The sequence below is a fragment of the Sapajus apella genome, unplaced genomic scaffold (genome assembly GCF_009761245.1).
Source record: "Sapajus apella isolate SASKATOON/1434 unplaced genomic scaffold, GSC_monkey_1.0 scaffold188, whole genome shotgun sequence".
Classification (NCBI taxonomy): domain Eukaryota; kingdom Metazoa; phylum Chordata; class Mammalia; order Primates; family Cebidae; genus Sapajus; species Sapajus apella.
Window position 1 is genome coordinate 900,687 of NW_022437128.1, and position 15,984 is coordinate 916,670.

General features: G+C 54.4%; 1 protein-coding gene across 4 annotated transcripts in view; it reads right to left on the reverse strand.

Moving 5' to 3' along the window:
* The window catches only part of TNXB (tenascin XB), a 53,427-nt gene that overhangs the window by 25,350 nt on the left and 12,093 nt on the right, over window positions 1-15,984 (reverse strand). For 3 of the 4 annotated variants that reach the window (XM_032269034.1, XM_032269032.1, XM_032269031.1), the window contains exons 3-9: window positions 14,724-15,984; window positions 14,195-14,310; window positions 7,833-7,989; window positions 7,394-7,657; window positions 5,850-6,599; window positions 4,346-4,714; window positions 3,039-3,335 (exon numbers count right to left, since the gene is read on the reverse strand). The exon at window positions 14,724-15,984 is cut by the window's right edge and continues 449 nt beyond it. In XM_032269034.1, the coding sequence (XP_032124925.1) occupies window positions 3,039-3,335; window positions 4,346-4,714; window positions 5,850-6,599; window positions 7,394-7,657; window positions 7,833-7,989; window positions 14,195-14,310; window positions 14,724-15,984 (3,214 nt within the window). The remainder of the gene's footprint in view (window positions 1-3,038; window positions 3,336-4,345; window positions 4,715-5,849; window positions 6,600-7,393; window positions 7,658-7,832; window positions 7,990-14,194; window positions 14,311-14,723) is intronic. The other variant, XM_032269033.1, reaches the window with a different exon arrangement.

Consider the following 15,984-nt stretch of genomic DNA (forward strand, 5'->3'; position numbering starts at 1 on the left):
TCCCACATAGGGATGCTGTGTGAGGTTGTGCAGGTTGCTCACTGCACAAAAGCACACTTGCTGAGGGAGTACAGAGGGACTGAAATTCAGTCAACATTCTGCTTGCTGAGCTGTGTGCCCTGGTGAGAAGCGGTGTCCACTTAGAGGAATGGGTGCCTTCTTCCAAATGGCATGGAAGCACTGTTTGGACCAGTGTGGCTCTGCCTCCATCCACAACCCCGAGCAGTGGGGAGAAAGAAGGGAGCCCAGCCAGGCCCTTTCACATGTCCACAGCCAGGGAAATCTTCCCAGAACAACCTCCACTGCTTCCAAGCCTAACTACTAGCTGGCTGCTTCTCCAAGAGAGGAGAGCACAATCCTTGAAGTGTTTTAATGTGAAACAGCCTCCCTCACCTACGCTGCAGCCCTCCTCCTCGGGAACTTTGACCCGTAGGTGGACTCCCCCACCTGCATCACTGACCCTTCACTCCCCAGTGGCTGTGCCATTAGCATTTCAACATGCTACTGTCACGCCCTTCCCCACGCATCCTGCGTGCATCTCTCTCCAGCCTCCATCTTCCCTCTTTGCTTGCATTCCCAGTGCAGATTTCAGAAAGTGATGTCTACACTGATTGTAGCCATGTCCTCATCTCCATCACCCTCCCAATCTAGCTTCACCCCGCCACCAGGCAGCAGCTCTCATGGAGGCCAGTGGTAACCTTGCCATTGCTAAATCCTGTGGACGCTCCATAGCCCTTGAATCACTGTTCTGGAATCTGACAAGTCCAACCACTCCCTCCTTCCTGGAGTCCAGGACGGCACCCTCCCCGATTCTGCCCCTCCCTGCAAGTCACCCCTCAAGCTACCCTGTGGCTCTTGTTCCTCTGCCTCTGCTCTGAGTGTAGGCCGTCCCCAGGGTTCCAGTGGCCCTGTCTCTTCCCCAGCCCCACACTGCTACCCTGGCACCTAAATTCTCTTGATCTATAAAGTGAGCATGCCTCCTAGGTGTGCTTTAAGGAATAAGTGTTGTGATCCACTTAGAGAACATCTTGATCACAATTGACTGTTAATAAATGCACAAAAGATACTTATGTAAGTGTCCCTTAGATGTTGATCTAAGTTTATCTAAGCCGTTGTTCCACACCTCTGCTGCTCCGTGCCTCAGGGAATGGGACTGTCTCATCCAGAATCCTGGGGGCTGCCTGGTACACCTTGCTTTCCTTTGCCTCCCACATCCAGCCCCACTGCCACATCCCAGCCAATCCATCATATATATATGTATATATATATATATATATATATATATATATATATATTTTTTTTTTTTTTTTTTTGGAGACAGGGTGTTGCTCTGTGCAGAATGTGCATAGCATCCAGGCTGGAGTACAGTGGCACAATCATGGCTCACTGCAGTCTGTCTTCTGGGCTCAAGTGATCGTCCCACCTCAGCCTCTCAAGTAGGTGGGACTGCAGGCATGCACCACCACATCTGGCTAATGTCTTTTGTTGTAGTAGAGATGGGGTCTTGCTATGTTGCCAGGCTGGTCTCAAACTCCTAGCCTCAAGTAATCCTGCTTGAGGAAGCCTCGGCCTCCAAAGGTTCTAGGATTATAGGAAGGATCCACCCTGCCAGCCCTTACCAGCTCTTCTTAACTGACATCTCCAGCTAGTCTCAGCAGCAGCCGCAGTGCAATTTGCAAGATGAATATCTAGTCACATCACTCTCCCACTTCACCCTTCAGAGGCCCTCTAGTGTGCTATAGGGGCCTAGAGCCAGCACCTGAGCAACGCCATTTTATAAGACAAAGCTGTGTTTCCAAAAAGTAAGTTGTAACGGCTGCCCCATTCTCCTAGCAATAACTGCTTCTGTAAATAAAACTGCTAGTTTGCTCTGAAAACTGCCCACTGTGTAAAGCTGCTTACTTTTTTTTTTATCAGTACCAGAATAAGCAGCCCAAACTAATGCCATCTTGGCCCCTGCAACTTGTAATAAGTAACTAAGATCTGTGACTTCCACCACTACCCAGACAATGTGTAAACTAACATTTATCTTGACTTCTGTAAACCACTTAAGTAACAATCGGAATGACAAAAGTCCCCTAGCCCTTGGAATGTCCGGAGACCCCCACCCTCATCTTTGCCCAGGAGGTGATTTACGGAATCCCCTGGCTCTCGGAATGTCTGAATCCCTTCAGCCCCACCCCCGCCCCTCACCCTCTCAATCCTAAAACCAGGATGCGGTTTTTCAGCCTAAAAACCCCTCTCTCCCTGAGCTTGGGGGCCACAGGTTGGAGAGACGTGAGTTCTCTGTGGCTGCCGACAATAAAAGACCCTGCAATTTGGCATACCTTTGTCTTAGTGTTTTGTTTTGTTTTGTTTTTTTTTTTTTTTTTGAGATGGAGTTTCACTCATGTTACCCAGGCTGGAGTGCAATGGCGCGATCTCGGCTCACCGCAACCTCCGCCTCCTGGGTTCAGACAATTCTCCTGCCTCAGCCTCCTGAGTAGCTGGGATTACAGGCACGCACCACCATGCCCAGCTAATTTTTTTGTATTTTTAATAGAGACGGGGTTTCACCATGTTGACCAAGATGGTCTTGATCTATTGACCTCGTGATTCACCCGCCTTAGCCTCCCAAAGTGCTGGGATTACAGGCTTGAGCCACCGCGCCCGGCCTTAGTGTTATTTTTAATTTCATACTCAGTCCAATACTTCACTAGGGGTCTTCAAATGAGGCCCAAGCCCCTCAGCACAAACCAGAAAGCCCTGAGACCAGGCCCTTTGGCAGCCCCGCATGCCCTGTTCTCCAGCTGGAAGAAACTGTGGCAGTGATTCTCCTGCTGGCCATGCTCTCCCCACCTCGCTCACTGTGACTCCCCCAGGCTGCAATGAGCTTCCCAACCTCTGTGCCTGCCCCACCACTACCTTCCCTTCAGAATTCAGCTCATGCACCACTGCCTCCAAGAAGCTTTCCTGGAGCTCCCAAATGGGTTCCCAAAGCACTGAGAAAACCTCCTTCAGGGCAGTACAGAGGGCAGGGTATTAGTGTTGTCACTCACAGGTCTTGGCTTCAGCCACCAGGGGACCATGCCTCTTCTTGCCAACGAACCCATACAGGACAAATTTGTACTTGCGGCCAGGATCCAGGGAGGTGACGACAGCCGAGCGCTGGGGCCCCTCCACGGGCACCACCTGGGGCTGCCCGTCCCTGTCCTTGTACTGGATCACGAAGGAGTCAAACTCGCCCTTGGGGACTGTCCAGCGCAGGAGCAAAGTGTCAGAGGTCCTGTCCGTCACCATCAGCTCACCCAGGCGTGGCGGGCCTGAGGACTTCCCAGGCTTCTCCTCATCTGTGTCTGGAGTTTGGGAGCCAAAAGCAAAGCACAGTGGACTCAATCGTTCTTTTGTCTGTGTCTCCTTCCCTCTCCCCTGCCCACCTCACTCCATCCTGGATAGCTCCCTCCCTGGAAGACTCTATTTCCCCGCCCCTCAGCCCTCTGTGACCAGCTTTCCTGGAAGAGGGACATTTGGTTCCCTCTCAATCTCCGCTCCTTCCCTTCCAACAGTTTCTCCATCTCTCACAAGGTCTTGGTCCCTTTGCACACCAGGATCTTTGGGGGGGTTTCAGGTCCCCCCTGGTTCTGCATGAGAGTTTTAGGCCTCCCTGCTGCAGCTTCAGAGGAGTCTGAAGTCCCCTCCACCCACCTGAGCTGCTCTCTCTCTCACTAGAGATCTCTTCCAGAGGTGAGCTTGGGATCCCACAGAGAGGAACAAAGAGGGGATGTGAAAGTCAGGTAACCTGGGCCCTGTCTTTCACTGGCCCTGCAAACCTCATCCATATCTGAAGTCCTGATGGTGGTGGAGCCCCTGCCCCAAGGAGCCTTCACCCCCACCAGAAACTGGCAGACGGAACCATGGACTGCTGTCCGCTGCAAACCAGGCTCCCAGGGACAAGGCGTCGGGGGCTGAGGGTCAGTGTCCAGAGGCCTTCCCATGCCCACCCTGAAAGATCTGCAGGGCAGGGAAGGCTAGAGGAGCAACCAAAGAGGGGACAGTGCAAGGAGAGCTACAGGTGGAGGGCCAGGGAACTTCAGCCTCTCTCCTGGAATCTCTGTCCAACCGTGGAGCTTTTTTCCTCTGTCTCTTTCGCCTCTCACCACATACCCTCATAATTGTTTTAAGATCCCCCTCCATTGTCTTCCCAATGAACCTGCAATTCCTTTTCTTTCCTTTTCTTCTATCCAGTGCCAAACATCACCCCTGCCCTTCACTGGACCCGCAATATCCATCCCACCTCTGAAGGCCCAATAGCCCCAGCTTCTTCCCCAAACTCAGGATACTGATCTGAGCAAAGTCCAGGATGTACCCATAATGCCTTGGTAGATGATGGGGTCAGAGGGCTTGCGCCCAGGAGGGACCCCACGAAGTGACAGCTCATAGGGGGATCCAGGAGCGGGTGGAGGCACCAGAGCCTGGCGGACGTCCCCTGGCAGCAGTTCCTCATGTGCCCCCGGCCCCTCGGGCACCCTCAGGCGCAGTTGGAAGTGGGCAAAGGTGTCGGGCTGGGCTGTCCAGGCCACATGGAGGCGCCCTGTCTCATCTCTGCCCAGCACCCTCAACTCTCCCAGCTCCTGGGGGCGCTGCTGCAGGAGAGGGGCCTGGGCCCCTTGGGTTGTCGAGGGGCCTGAGGGAGGAGGCTCGTCAGTAGTCCCCAAGAGGCCAGAGGGTGAGGACCCTAGGAAGGGGCAGGGTGAGAAAAAGAGGAGAGTCCAGTATGAGAACTAGAAAGGAATCCCCAGTCCTCAGGCTCTGCCCTCCAGCCTCTTAACAGCCTTGAGACCCTCCACTCTTCTACTTCTGGTTCCATCACTTGGGCCACCCCTCCTCCCAAAGGTCAGCCAGTCCTACAAACACCCCCATCTACCATTCCTGAGCAGACAGGCCTGTGCTTCAGGCAGGTAATAAGTAAAATAAATTCTGCTATCCCTCATCCCACAAGGCTTCCATGACCTCTAGCCCCCAGAGACTTCCATGCTCCTCCCCACATACACCCCCCCCCCAACTGGGTGGTGGTCAGGTGGCTTCCATTAGTGCTGCAGTGAGAAGCCTGGAAGAAAGACAGTGGTGTTAGAGAAGGAGGATGCAAGAGGAGAGTGGGCAGTGGGAAGAAAGAGAGGGCGTGCAGGTGGACATCCAGGTCAGGTGGCATCTGGGCCCTATGGGGGAAGAACAGGTCCACCACCCTCCCGACAGCAGCCACAGGGTGCCCTTCCCCAAGCCCAGACATCGTTCCTGTGGGAGAGACCAGCATAAAGTGAGCCAGGAGGTCTGAAAAGCCAGCTCAGGAAGCAGTGGTTTCATCCCCCACATCCAGTTGCTGCCTGATGGCACCCAGGCCACCCCCACGCAGTTCTGATGAGTCTCTTCAAGGTCAAGGCCAAATTGTGGAAAACAGTAACCACTAACCACAGTCTTCAGCCACCCTCACCACAGTGAGTCAGACAGGGAATCACTGTTTTCAATTCCCAGCCCACTCAAACCGCTCCAGTGAATCTTTGCAGGTGCCCCAACCACATCCTCGTCTATTGCCTAAAACAGCAATCCTGAAGCGACCCGGGAACCCCAAAGACCCAGCCGCCTTGACCTTAGGCATCCACAGGATGATGCCAGGACCCTGGGGTGAAGACATCTTCTAGGGACACTGGACTCGTGCTTTGTCCCGGGGCCCCCTGGAGCCTGAACCAGGTACTAGGGCCTGAAGGTAGAAGGGTGCAGTGGGGGGTGGCAGGGGAGGAACTCGTGAATGCAGGCTCCAACGGCAGGTGAGGCTGGACAGGGGATGGGTGTCCCGTGGCCCCAGCCCACGCTACCTGTGGTGGTGATGAAGGCGTAGGACTTGGAGGTCTGCCCCGCCCGCACCCCGTGGACCTCCACGTGGTAGGTGGTGCCGGGCCTGAGGTCGGGCAGGCTGACGGTGCGCGTGGTGCCCGGCACGGTCAGCTCACCGCCGGGGCCCTCTGCAGGCGGCTGAGGCCGCCAGCGCAGCACCACGCGCTCGAACTGGCCGCGGAGCCCGTCGAGAGACACGAGGAGCGCGCCGTCAGCGGAACTGCCCAGCACCTCAGGCTTGGGGTGGCGGGGCGCAGCCACCCGGTCGACACCTTCAGGCGAGGGGCCGTAGATGCCCTGGTTGGAGTCCCGCTTCCTGGTGCCGGGGTCGGGGCTGGCGGTGGGGCGGGGGTGGCGGGGCGGGGGTGCTGGGGAGCCGGCGGGGGCGGCGGCCGCCCGACGCCGCTGCAAGTATTCATGGATGTGGCGGGCCACCGACGTGTAAGTCTGGTTGGCCCGCAGTGGGTAGCCGTGAGCCCGCAGGTGGCGCTCCAGGTCCTGCACCGTGCCGCGGAAGCGGCCCAGCTCGGCCGTCAGGTTGCCCCAAGGCCGCCGTGGGGGCTGGGACGAGCTTGGCCGGGGCCGGGGCTCCTCCTCGCCTTCCTCTGCGGGCCTCGAGGGCCGAAGGGGCTGTGGGGGACGCGGGGGACGCGGGGCTGGGGCTGGCCGGGACTGGGGCTTGGGGGGCGGGGATGGGGGGCGCACCTCCGGGTAACTGTAGTGGCCTGGTGCTGCCAGGAGCGAAAAAGGGGAGGAGAACAGGTCAGTGGCAGCTCCCTCCGGCACTTCTCCCCGCGGCAGCCCCTCCCCTATCCCTCCCACCAGAGCCAGAGGCCTCTTCCCTGTGCCCCAGCCCCACCTGGAAAGAGAACGGAGGGAAATCGGTCAGTGTCCCCGAGTCCCCCCCATCCCCCTCCAAGCCCACCACTGTTGGTGCCCTAGAAAGAAGAGACAAGCCCATGGGTGGGGCCCTGTAGCTGAAGAAGAGAAGAGGGAGTCAGGGAAGAGAAAATGAGCTACAGCGAGATGGGTGTCCTGGGTCACAGGAAAAGAAAAGAAATATCCAGGTATCTGTTAAGAAACCTTGAGGTTTAGTGGAAAATCACTGCTGTGAGACCCACCTCCCAGCAATCCCAATCCTGAAGTCAACAAGACTGACGATCGCTAATCTGCCTAATTCCAGTCCCACAAGATCCATCAGCACAAGGCCTTTCCCTGTACCTAAATGTAAATACAAACGTCCCTTAACTGGCTGGGTCAGACAGCATCTCCTATTCACTTCTGTCCCTGGGGCGGTTCCTTCCATAGTCTAACCTGCAGCTTTCTTACAGGACTCCAGGCATCTGAGGGCTCTGTCTCCCCAGTGGCCTCAGGACAAAGCAAGGCCCCCAGCAGGTGCCTGGAGACTGCCACACACCTGCCAGATGCATTCAGGGGAGCCTGTGAGCCCTGGGCCTGGGCTCCTGAGAAGGAGGATCCAAGGTTGGGAAACCAGGGCGCTTCCCTAACCTCTGGCCAGCCATACCTGTGTTGGCCCTGACAGAAGCCGGGTAGCTGACTGCCCGGCCCCGCTCCGCAGTGACAGTCACCACATATTCCACGCCTGGCATCAGGTCAGTCAGCAGTGTCCTGTCTGCTTCAGGGGGCACTTCCAGCCGTACCCTCTGGTTGCCAGCACTGACATAGGACACCACAAATCGGTCCACCTCGGCCTGGGGACGCAGCCAGCTGAGGTCCAGTGTTGTTGGCGTCACAGCCACCACTCGGAGGTCCTGGGGCCCATCAATCACTAGCCAAGTTAAAAGAGAGGAGGGCTCAGGTGGGTGTCTGGTTCTTCAGTTATCAGCTTTCCTTCTAAGAGCCTAGCCCCCATCCAGCCCCTCCCCTCTCCCTCTGGAAGGCAGATTCCCTCTCCAGTCTGGATCTCCACCCAGGACGCCAGCCCCCGCAGCCCCAGCTCTCACTGGTGGTGATGGTCTTGGAGGCAGGAGGGCCCCAGCTGGTCCCTCGAAGGGCTCGGACAGTGACCTGGTACTCCTGTCCAGGGGCCAGTCCTCTCTGGTCATAGGCTGAGGCAGAGCTTGGAACCCGTGCTGTGAATGGGGGGCTCGCCCCCTCTGTCTGTGAGAGGGAGCACCAGGTGGTTCAGGGGCTGGCACTCTCGCCTCTGCTGCTCAATCCCCCTTATCTCTTCTTTCTCCAATTCTAAACAGTTTCAACGTGGGACTGTGTGGAACTTGGCCCTGTACAAGCTGGGGAGCACAGGCAGTAACAGCAAACATGCTGAGAGCACTAACTCCTTGCCAGCCACTGTTCTAGGCAATTTACATACATGAACTCACTTCATTCTCACAACCCTCTGAAACAGGTTCTATTAGTCCCACTTCACAGATAAAAAAACAGAGACATAGTAGGACAAGTATCCTGCCAAGGTCACCAACACCAAGAAAGTGCCAAGGATTTAGGCCCTGACAGTGTGATCCCAGAATCCCCTGTCATGGGCACCCCCTGTTCATCTGCCAGAATTCCACCCAACACGCACCAGGACTCTCCCTCTGGCTTTGCCCTAGCAACTCTGACTACCTGGATATGAGGAGCCTTCTCCTAAGCTCAGTCCTTTCAGAACAAATGAAGTAGATCAAGGATACCCCTTCAAGTTGCACTTTCTCCTTAAAGGGTCTCCCTCAGCCTGAACCTCCCGGCAGATGCCTGCTTGTGGCTGTGTAATAGGATTGTGACCCACATCACAACCCTCCCCTTGAGGGACTTTTCTTATCTCTTCAGCAGGCTTGTAGGCTCCTCTTTTTTTTATTTTTTTTTATTTTTTTTTTTAAAGATGGGGTTTCACCATGATGGCCAGTCTGGTTTGAACTCCTGACCTCAGGTGATCCACCCACCTTGGCCTCCCAAAGTGCTAGGATTACAGGCATGAGCCACCACACCCGGCGTACGCTCCTCAAAACAAGACCCATCTGCTCAAAGTTCCACAGATATGTTTCCTGATTGTTGATTTTGTACCTGGCATCATGCTGGGCATTGGAGACACAAAAATAAAATATATGGTCCCTGTCCTCAGGTAGCTCATACTCTAGTAGCTAAACATATGGCCACATCTTGAATTTTATGAGATACAACAATCTCTATGCTTAGCAAATGCCTGTGAGAAAACAACCCTCCTACAAGTGTACATTTAAGGTATTATGATTATGTGTGGTGGCACCAAAGGAAATCTACTGGCCCTGCTCCAGGCAGGGTCTCCTAGAGCGCCCACTGCTAGGGAAACAGGAGGAACTGGACATCTGTGAGCATTCTAACAGCCCCACATTTCGATGCGCTGTCCAGCCAGGACGGCCGCTAAGGACGCTCTGTTCTGCTTAGCTATGTTGGCCGTGATGGGGACACCTCCATTCAGCCAAGTAGGATTGGAAATTTCAAAAGGTACTCTCCTAAACCAAGAGAACTGTGGGGAAATCAACATAGTAAATATTAAAGTATAAAACCAGATGAGAAAGCCACGTAGAGATGTCTGGGTTGAGGATGAAATAAAGCTTTGTCAGTTTTCTGGGCTGAAAAGTTTTCCTAGACACACAGGACCTCCAGCCCTCTCCTACTCACCCTGCCCTAGTGTACCCCAGCCTAGGAAGCCTTGGGTTAAACCCAACTCAAGACTCATGAAATCTTTACCCTTCCCAGAATTTCTTTGTTCATTTTCTCTCTGTGTTTGTGTCTCTTTCTCTTTATCCATACCTACCCCATCCCCACCGCCTCAACACACACACACCCTGGATGCTCCCTGATGATGTCTGGTTCTTTCAGTGAGGCAAGCCTAGCCCCAGAGTTCTCCTTCTTCCATAAGATCAACCTATATTATCCTTTAGACACCTTTTAGTTCCTCCTGAGATCCACCTAGGAATAGTCCCCTGAAAGTCCATCAACCTAACCCACGTCTCCCACGTCTCCTAGAACCATCTTGCTAGTCTGAAGCAGGCTTTCTAAACAGATGCTGGCAGCTGGCTCTGCCCCTTGGTAAAGCTTGGCTGCTTCACTGATTTTTTTTAGACAGAGTTTTGCTCTTGTCACCCAGGCTGGAGTGTAATGGCATGATCTTGGCTCATTGCAACCTCCACCTCCCAGATTCGAGTGATTCTCCTGCCTTAGCCTTCCAAGTAGCTGGAATTACAGGCATACACCACTCTACCAAAAATGTTGTATTTTTAGTAGAGATGGAGTTTCCCTATGTTGGTCATGCTCCTGACCAACACAGTGAAGGAGTTACTCAAACTCCTGACCTCAGGTGATTCACCCACTTTGGCCTCCCAAAACGCTGGGATTACAGGTAGGAGCCACTGTGCCCGGCCTGCGTCACTGATTTTGTTCTTGGCAAGTTTTAAACCTTATCCCAATACATCTCTGTTTTTAGACTAGACCCAAGCAAAAACTTCTTCGAGGCTGCAAGGTGTTGTGTCCCAGTGAACACTTGGCATGACCCTGGTTTCCAGGCTGCAGCACACACCCAGACAAGGAATATCTGAACTTCTTTCTGATTCAAGAACGCACCTCCCTCAGATTCCCTATGCTTTCTCTCACATTCATAGAGGAGCTAGCATTCTGCAGAATAACAACGTTCCCTCACTTCGTGGGCCTCAGGCTGGAGGTATGTCAGAATCGCCTGGAGGGCTTATTGCAATACAGATTACTGGGCTCTATGCCCAAACCTCCTGACTCAGGAGATCTGGGGAGGGGAGTCTGAGGATCTGCATTCCTAACATACCCCAGGTGATGCTGATGATGCAGGTCCAGGGAACACACTTTGAGAATCACTGAGTCAGAGTAACAATGCCACATATGCAGGGAGAAGAGAAACCTTCTGCATTCTGAAAAATAATTCCGGCTGGAGGCCGGGCGCGGTGGCTCACGCCTATAATCCCAGCACTTTGGGAGGCCGAGGCAGGTGGATCGCGAGGTCAAGAGATGGAGACCATCTGGTCAACGTGGTGAAATCCCATCTCTACTAAAAATACAAAAATTAGCTGGGCATGGTGGCACATGCCTGTAGTCCCAGCTACTCGGGGGGCTAAGGCAGGAGAATTGCTTGAACCTAGGAGGTGGAGGTTGCGGTGACCTGAGATCGCAACATTGCACTCCAGCCTGGGTAACAAGAGTGAAACTCCGTCTCAAAAAAAGAAAAATAATAATAATAATAATAATTCCGGCTGGGTGCGGTGGCTCACGCCTGAAATCCCAGCACTTTGGGAAGTCGAGGCAAGCGGATCACCTGAGATTGAAGTTCAAGACCAGCCTGACCAACATGAAGAAAACCCATCTCTACTAAAAATACAAAATTAGCCGAGCATGGTGGTGCATGCCTGTAATCCCAGCTACTCGGGAGGCTGAGACAGGAGAATCGCTTGAATTCGGGAGGCAGAGGCTGCGGTGAGCCGAGATCCCACCATTGCACTCCAGCCTGGGCAACAAGAGTGAAATTTCATCTCAAAATAATAATAATAGTAACAATAATTCCAGTAACTAGGTGTGTTCCTTGATCTGGAATAGCAGAGTTTGGGCTTTGAGAGAGAAGTGCTTCTGGGAAGAGGGAAGGAAAGAGATAGAGATAGGCTTCTAGGATGACAGCAGCAGCCAGAGGACAGACAGCTACTCAATATACTCTGTGCCCAAAGAAATGGACAGAAAACACTTGCCAAGGCAGAAGGTACAATGCCAGGGGCCAGCTAGAGAGAGTGGAAAGCATAGTGTAAGGGTCATTAGCACAGGCCCAAGAGGAGTGTCTGGGGAACCAACTTTACAGGAGTGTCTTCCATACTTAGGCTCAGAGAAGACCCAGAATGTGACAGACACCCATACCCAGAGCAGAATGGATGAGCTAAGAACATGGCCAAGCCTGGCATAGGCCAACCTGGCACCACCACCCTAGCTCTGAGCAAGGGAGAAGGTCTAGGGCTTCAAGTGGAAAGTGGCGCCTTGACAACACCAAGGATGGGTGTGTATTTATTTACTCAGAGCAGGAGACATCTGCTGCACTAAAACTCCTCTTATCTCAAGTGTTTATTTTAGTTCTTCTTTCCCTGAAGTTCTTAGGAAAGTTCCTTTTCAAAGTCCCAACCTTTCAAGATTAGAGCTATGTAAATAATGTACACAGAGAAGAGAGTGGGAGAAACACTTTAAAATGTTAGCAGTGCTTGTTTTAGTGAGCAGCGGCCAAATTGTTTTTCTTTTCTCTAGTTGCCAAATTCTTGTCCCGTGATTAAATTATTTTTATAACCAAAAAAAAAAAAAAAAAAAAAGATGTTTAAGCAGAAGAAAAAAATCCAAGCTATCTTGGTTGCGCCACAAAGTAGAGATTTCTGCTTCTGCTTTGGCTGCAGAGTGAGGTGAGACAGAACACGGCAGGGGTCTGGCCTGAGGGGTGTAATGAGAAGACAAGGCAAAGTGGAGTGAGGATGACAGACAGTCCCTCTGAGCTGCCCCCTTCTGTCCTAGTGCCTTCCGAGGCTTCAGGTCCGGGGAGTTATTTTTACAGAGTCCTGGCTCAACTGATGAAGATGAGGGCCCACACCCCATGGCATTTGTGGGATGATTCAGGAAAACATGAATTGGATGGTAGAAATGTCAGAAGATTTGGAGCTGGGGAAATGACCATCTCTTAAAAGTCCAATCTGCACAAAGGGAGGTCCCAAATGAGTGACCACAAGGCTTTGTCCTTAGGGTGTTCCCTCTAATGTTTTAAGAGCAAGCTGGATGGTCAGGCATGGTGGCTCATGCCTGTAATCCCAGCACTTTGGGAAGCTGAGGTGAGCCGATCACTTGAGCCCAGGAGTTCAGGATCAGCCTGGGCATGCAACATGGAGAAACCCCGTCTCTACTGAAAATACAAACATTAGCAGGGTAAGGTGGTGCATGCCTGTAGTCCCAGGTACTCTGGAGGCTGAGGTGAAGAATGATATGAGCCTGGGATGCAGAGATTGCAGTGAGCTGAGACGGCACCACTGCACTCGCTCCTGGACCACAGAGGGAGACACTGTGTCAAAAAAAAAAAAAAAGCAAGTTGGAGGGAGACAGAGAAAAAACTAGTTTGCATGTGTTGATGACAAGGAGGTGGGAGATGAAGTTCACAGCCTCAAAATTATTGCAACAGCCTAGACAGCTTGGCCCAAACTAAAAAGATAACATTGAACAGGGCCAAATGCAAAGGCCTATATTTAGGTGAAAAGAAAAAGTGTATATAGTTGAATGTTGTCTTCTTTCCTACCTTTCTTCTTCCCTTCCTTCCATGTTTTTTCCTTGCTAATCTGTGTTTTCTAAATTTTCTGCACTGGGCCTATATTACTTTTATAATGAAAAGTTACTTAAAAAAATAAATATGGGCCGGGCGCGGTGGCTCAAGCCTGTAATCCCAGCACTTTGGGAGGCCGAGGTGGGTGGATCATGAGGTCAAGAGATTGAGACCATCCTGGTCAACATGGTGAAACCCCGTCTCTACTAAAAATACAAAACATTAGCTGGGCGTGGTGGCGCATGCCTGTAATCCCAGCTACTGAGGACGCTGAGGCAGGAGAATTGCCTGAACCCAGGAGGCGGAGGTTGCGGTAAGCCAAGATCGCGCCATTGCACTCCAGCCTGGGTAACAAGAGTGAAACTCTGTCTCAAAAACAAAAACAAATATGACCAAAGCAGCTGCCTGCTTGTGTGACTACAAGTTAATATATGCTGACTCTGAGAAAAGGGCTAAGAAATCCAGGGTAAGCCAGTGGGCCCCGCTTTGCCCCCACATTTTGGGGGAACATGAAAAAAGCAAGAGGCACAGGAAGGTAAAAGATTCAGAGAACAAAGACTTAGGGGAAAGGGGTGAAGAAACTGGAAGGTTTTGCCTGAGGAATGAAGACACCAGGCTGGTATCCCCACCTGAGGGCCTGTGGGGTGGGACACAGGGGAAGCAAAAAGCATTCCAGCTGCTGATGAATACCCAGCTAGGGCCAACAGACGGTGTTAGAATGAGGGCAGACTGGGATTCTGCAACAACAGCCACAACTAACAGTGATGATCAACAACGGACTGCACAGCCTCAGGAAGTATTGAGCTCCCTGTTGCCAGGTGTTCCAATTGCGTGGCACCAATGCTTGCTGGAGATGCTGCAGAGGCCTCAGCGCCCAGTGTCAAGCAGGCTAAGAAGCTCTTTACAGCAGCTTCTGGAACCCAGCCATCTGGATTCAACCAATGATTACCTGGAACTTCCGGCAGGAGGTGAGCCCTGCCCCCCCACCCTGTCCCGCCCACTCAGTCTCTTCCTGGAGCTTGGCATGTCTCTCACCGTGGGGATGAATTGAATTTCATAGGCATCCACGGGGCCAGGAGCCCGGGTCCACTCTGTCCGAACTGTTGTCTCCTCTAGGAGATGCATCCTCATGCCTTCAATGGCTGGCACCTCTGCCCAAGAGAATGGGGTAGGGAAAGCTGGTTAGCACAAGGCAGCCACCCCTACCCACAGCCCCTTTCACTCAGGGATATCCAAGAGGCCCATCCCAACTTCCGCTCCTCTCTGCTAGTGAGGAATAGCTGACAGAGGGCTGAGCAGGGCTTGGGTCTCCTTCACCTTCTCTCCATCTTCAGGAGCACAAAATCTCCCTAAATGCAACTAAATGGGCCCCAACCTGATCCTCAGAGATCTGAAGGCCAGTCCTGCCCACTGGCAACCCCTGTGGTTCTGCTGCCCCTGGTGGACACTGGCTCCTCCGAATGACATGCTCTCCCTCCACTCTTCCTCAGGCTCAGGTCTTCCCCATGGCACCTGATCACAAAACCTCGGTCCCAGAGCACATTGGGTAAGGCTGGCTGCTCACCTTCCCCGCAGTCTTCACCGGCATACCCTTCTTTGCAGACACAGCTGCCATCAAGACACTCTCCTCGGCCACGGCAGTCCCCTGGGCATGTCTGGATGGCACAGTCAGGGCCTCGGAAGCCCTCTACACACACACACTGGCCTGCACGGCACAGTTCCCGGGGCCCACAGCCTCCAGGGCAGGCGCTGGCTGGAGGCTCTTCCTGCCCGCAGTCCTCACCGCCATAGCCCACGTGGCACAGGCATACTCCCTGCACACAACGCCCACGTCCACGGCAGTCAGCTGGGCACGTGCGGGTGGCACAGGCGGGGCCGGTGTAGCCTGGATTGCACAGGCAGCGCCCCTCGTCACAGCGGCCCCTTCCGTGGCAGTTGGAGGGGCAGGTGCGGATGCTGCAGTCCTCACCCACGTAGCCTTCCCAGCAGACGCACACACCGTCCTGGCACACGCCGTGCTGGCTGCAGTCGCGCGGGCACCGCCTCACACCGCAGTCCTCGCCAGAGTAGTCGTCCTCGCACTCACAGCGCCCATCTAGGCAGCGGCCACGGCCTCGGCAGTCCCCGGGGCAGCTGCGCGTGCTGCAGTCTTCCCCTGAGTAGCCTGAGTCACACACGCACACGCCGTCCTCGCAACGGCCGTGCCCACGGCAGTCCCCGGGACAGCGACGGCTCCCACAGTCCTCACCGGTGAAGCCCGGGTTGCACACGCATCGGCCATCCACGCAGCGCCCGCGACCGCGACAGTCGCCAGGGCAGGCGCGCGTGCCGCAGTCCCGGCCTGTGTACCCCGGCCAGCACACGCAGCGGCCACTCTCACAGCGGCCACGGCCACTGCAGTCCCCAGGACAGCTGCGCACACCGCAGTCCTCGCCGCTGTAGCCCGCGTTGCAAACACACACGCCGTTCTCGCAGCGCCCGCGACCCCGACAGTCGCGTGGGCAGGCGCGCGAGCCGCAGTCAGGTCCAGTGTACCCCGGCCAGCACACGCAGCGGCCGTCCTCGCAGCGGCCCCTCTGGCTGCAGTCGCCAGGGCAGCTGCGCACGCCGCAATCGTCCCCGCTGTAGCCCGCGTCGCAAATGCATTCGCCGTCCTCGCAGCGCCCGCGGCCCCGGCAGTCCCTCGGACATGTCCGCGTGCTGCAGTCCTCGCCCGCGTACCCGGGCCAGCACACGCAGCGGCCGTCCACGCAGCGCCCGCCCTCGCCACAGTCCCAGGGGCAGCTCCGCGTACCACAGTCCTCGCCAGTGTAGCCGGGGTCACA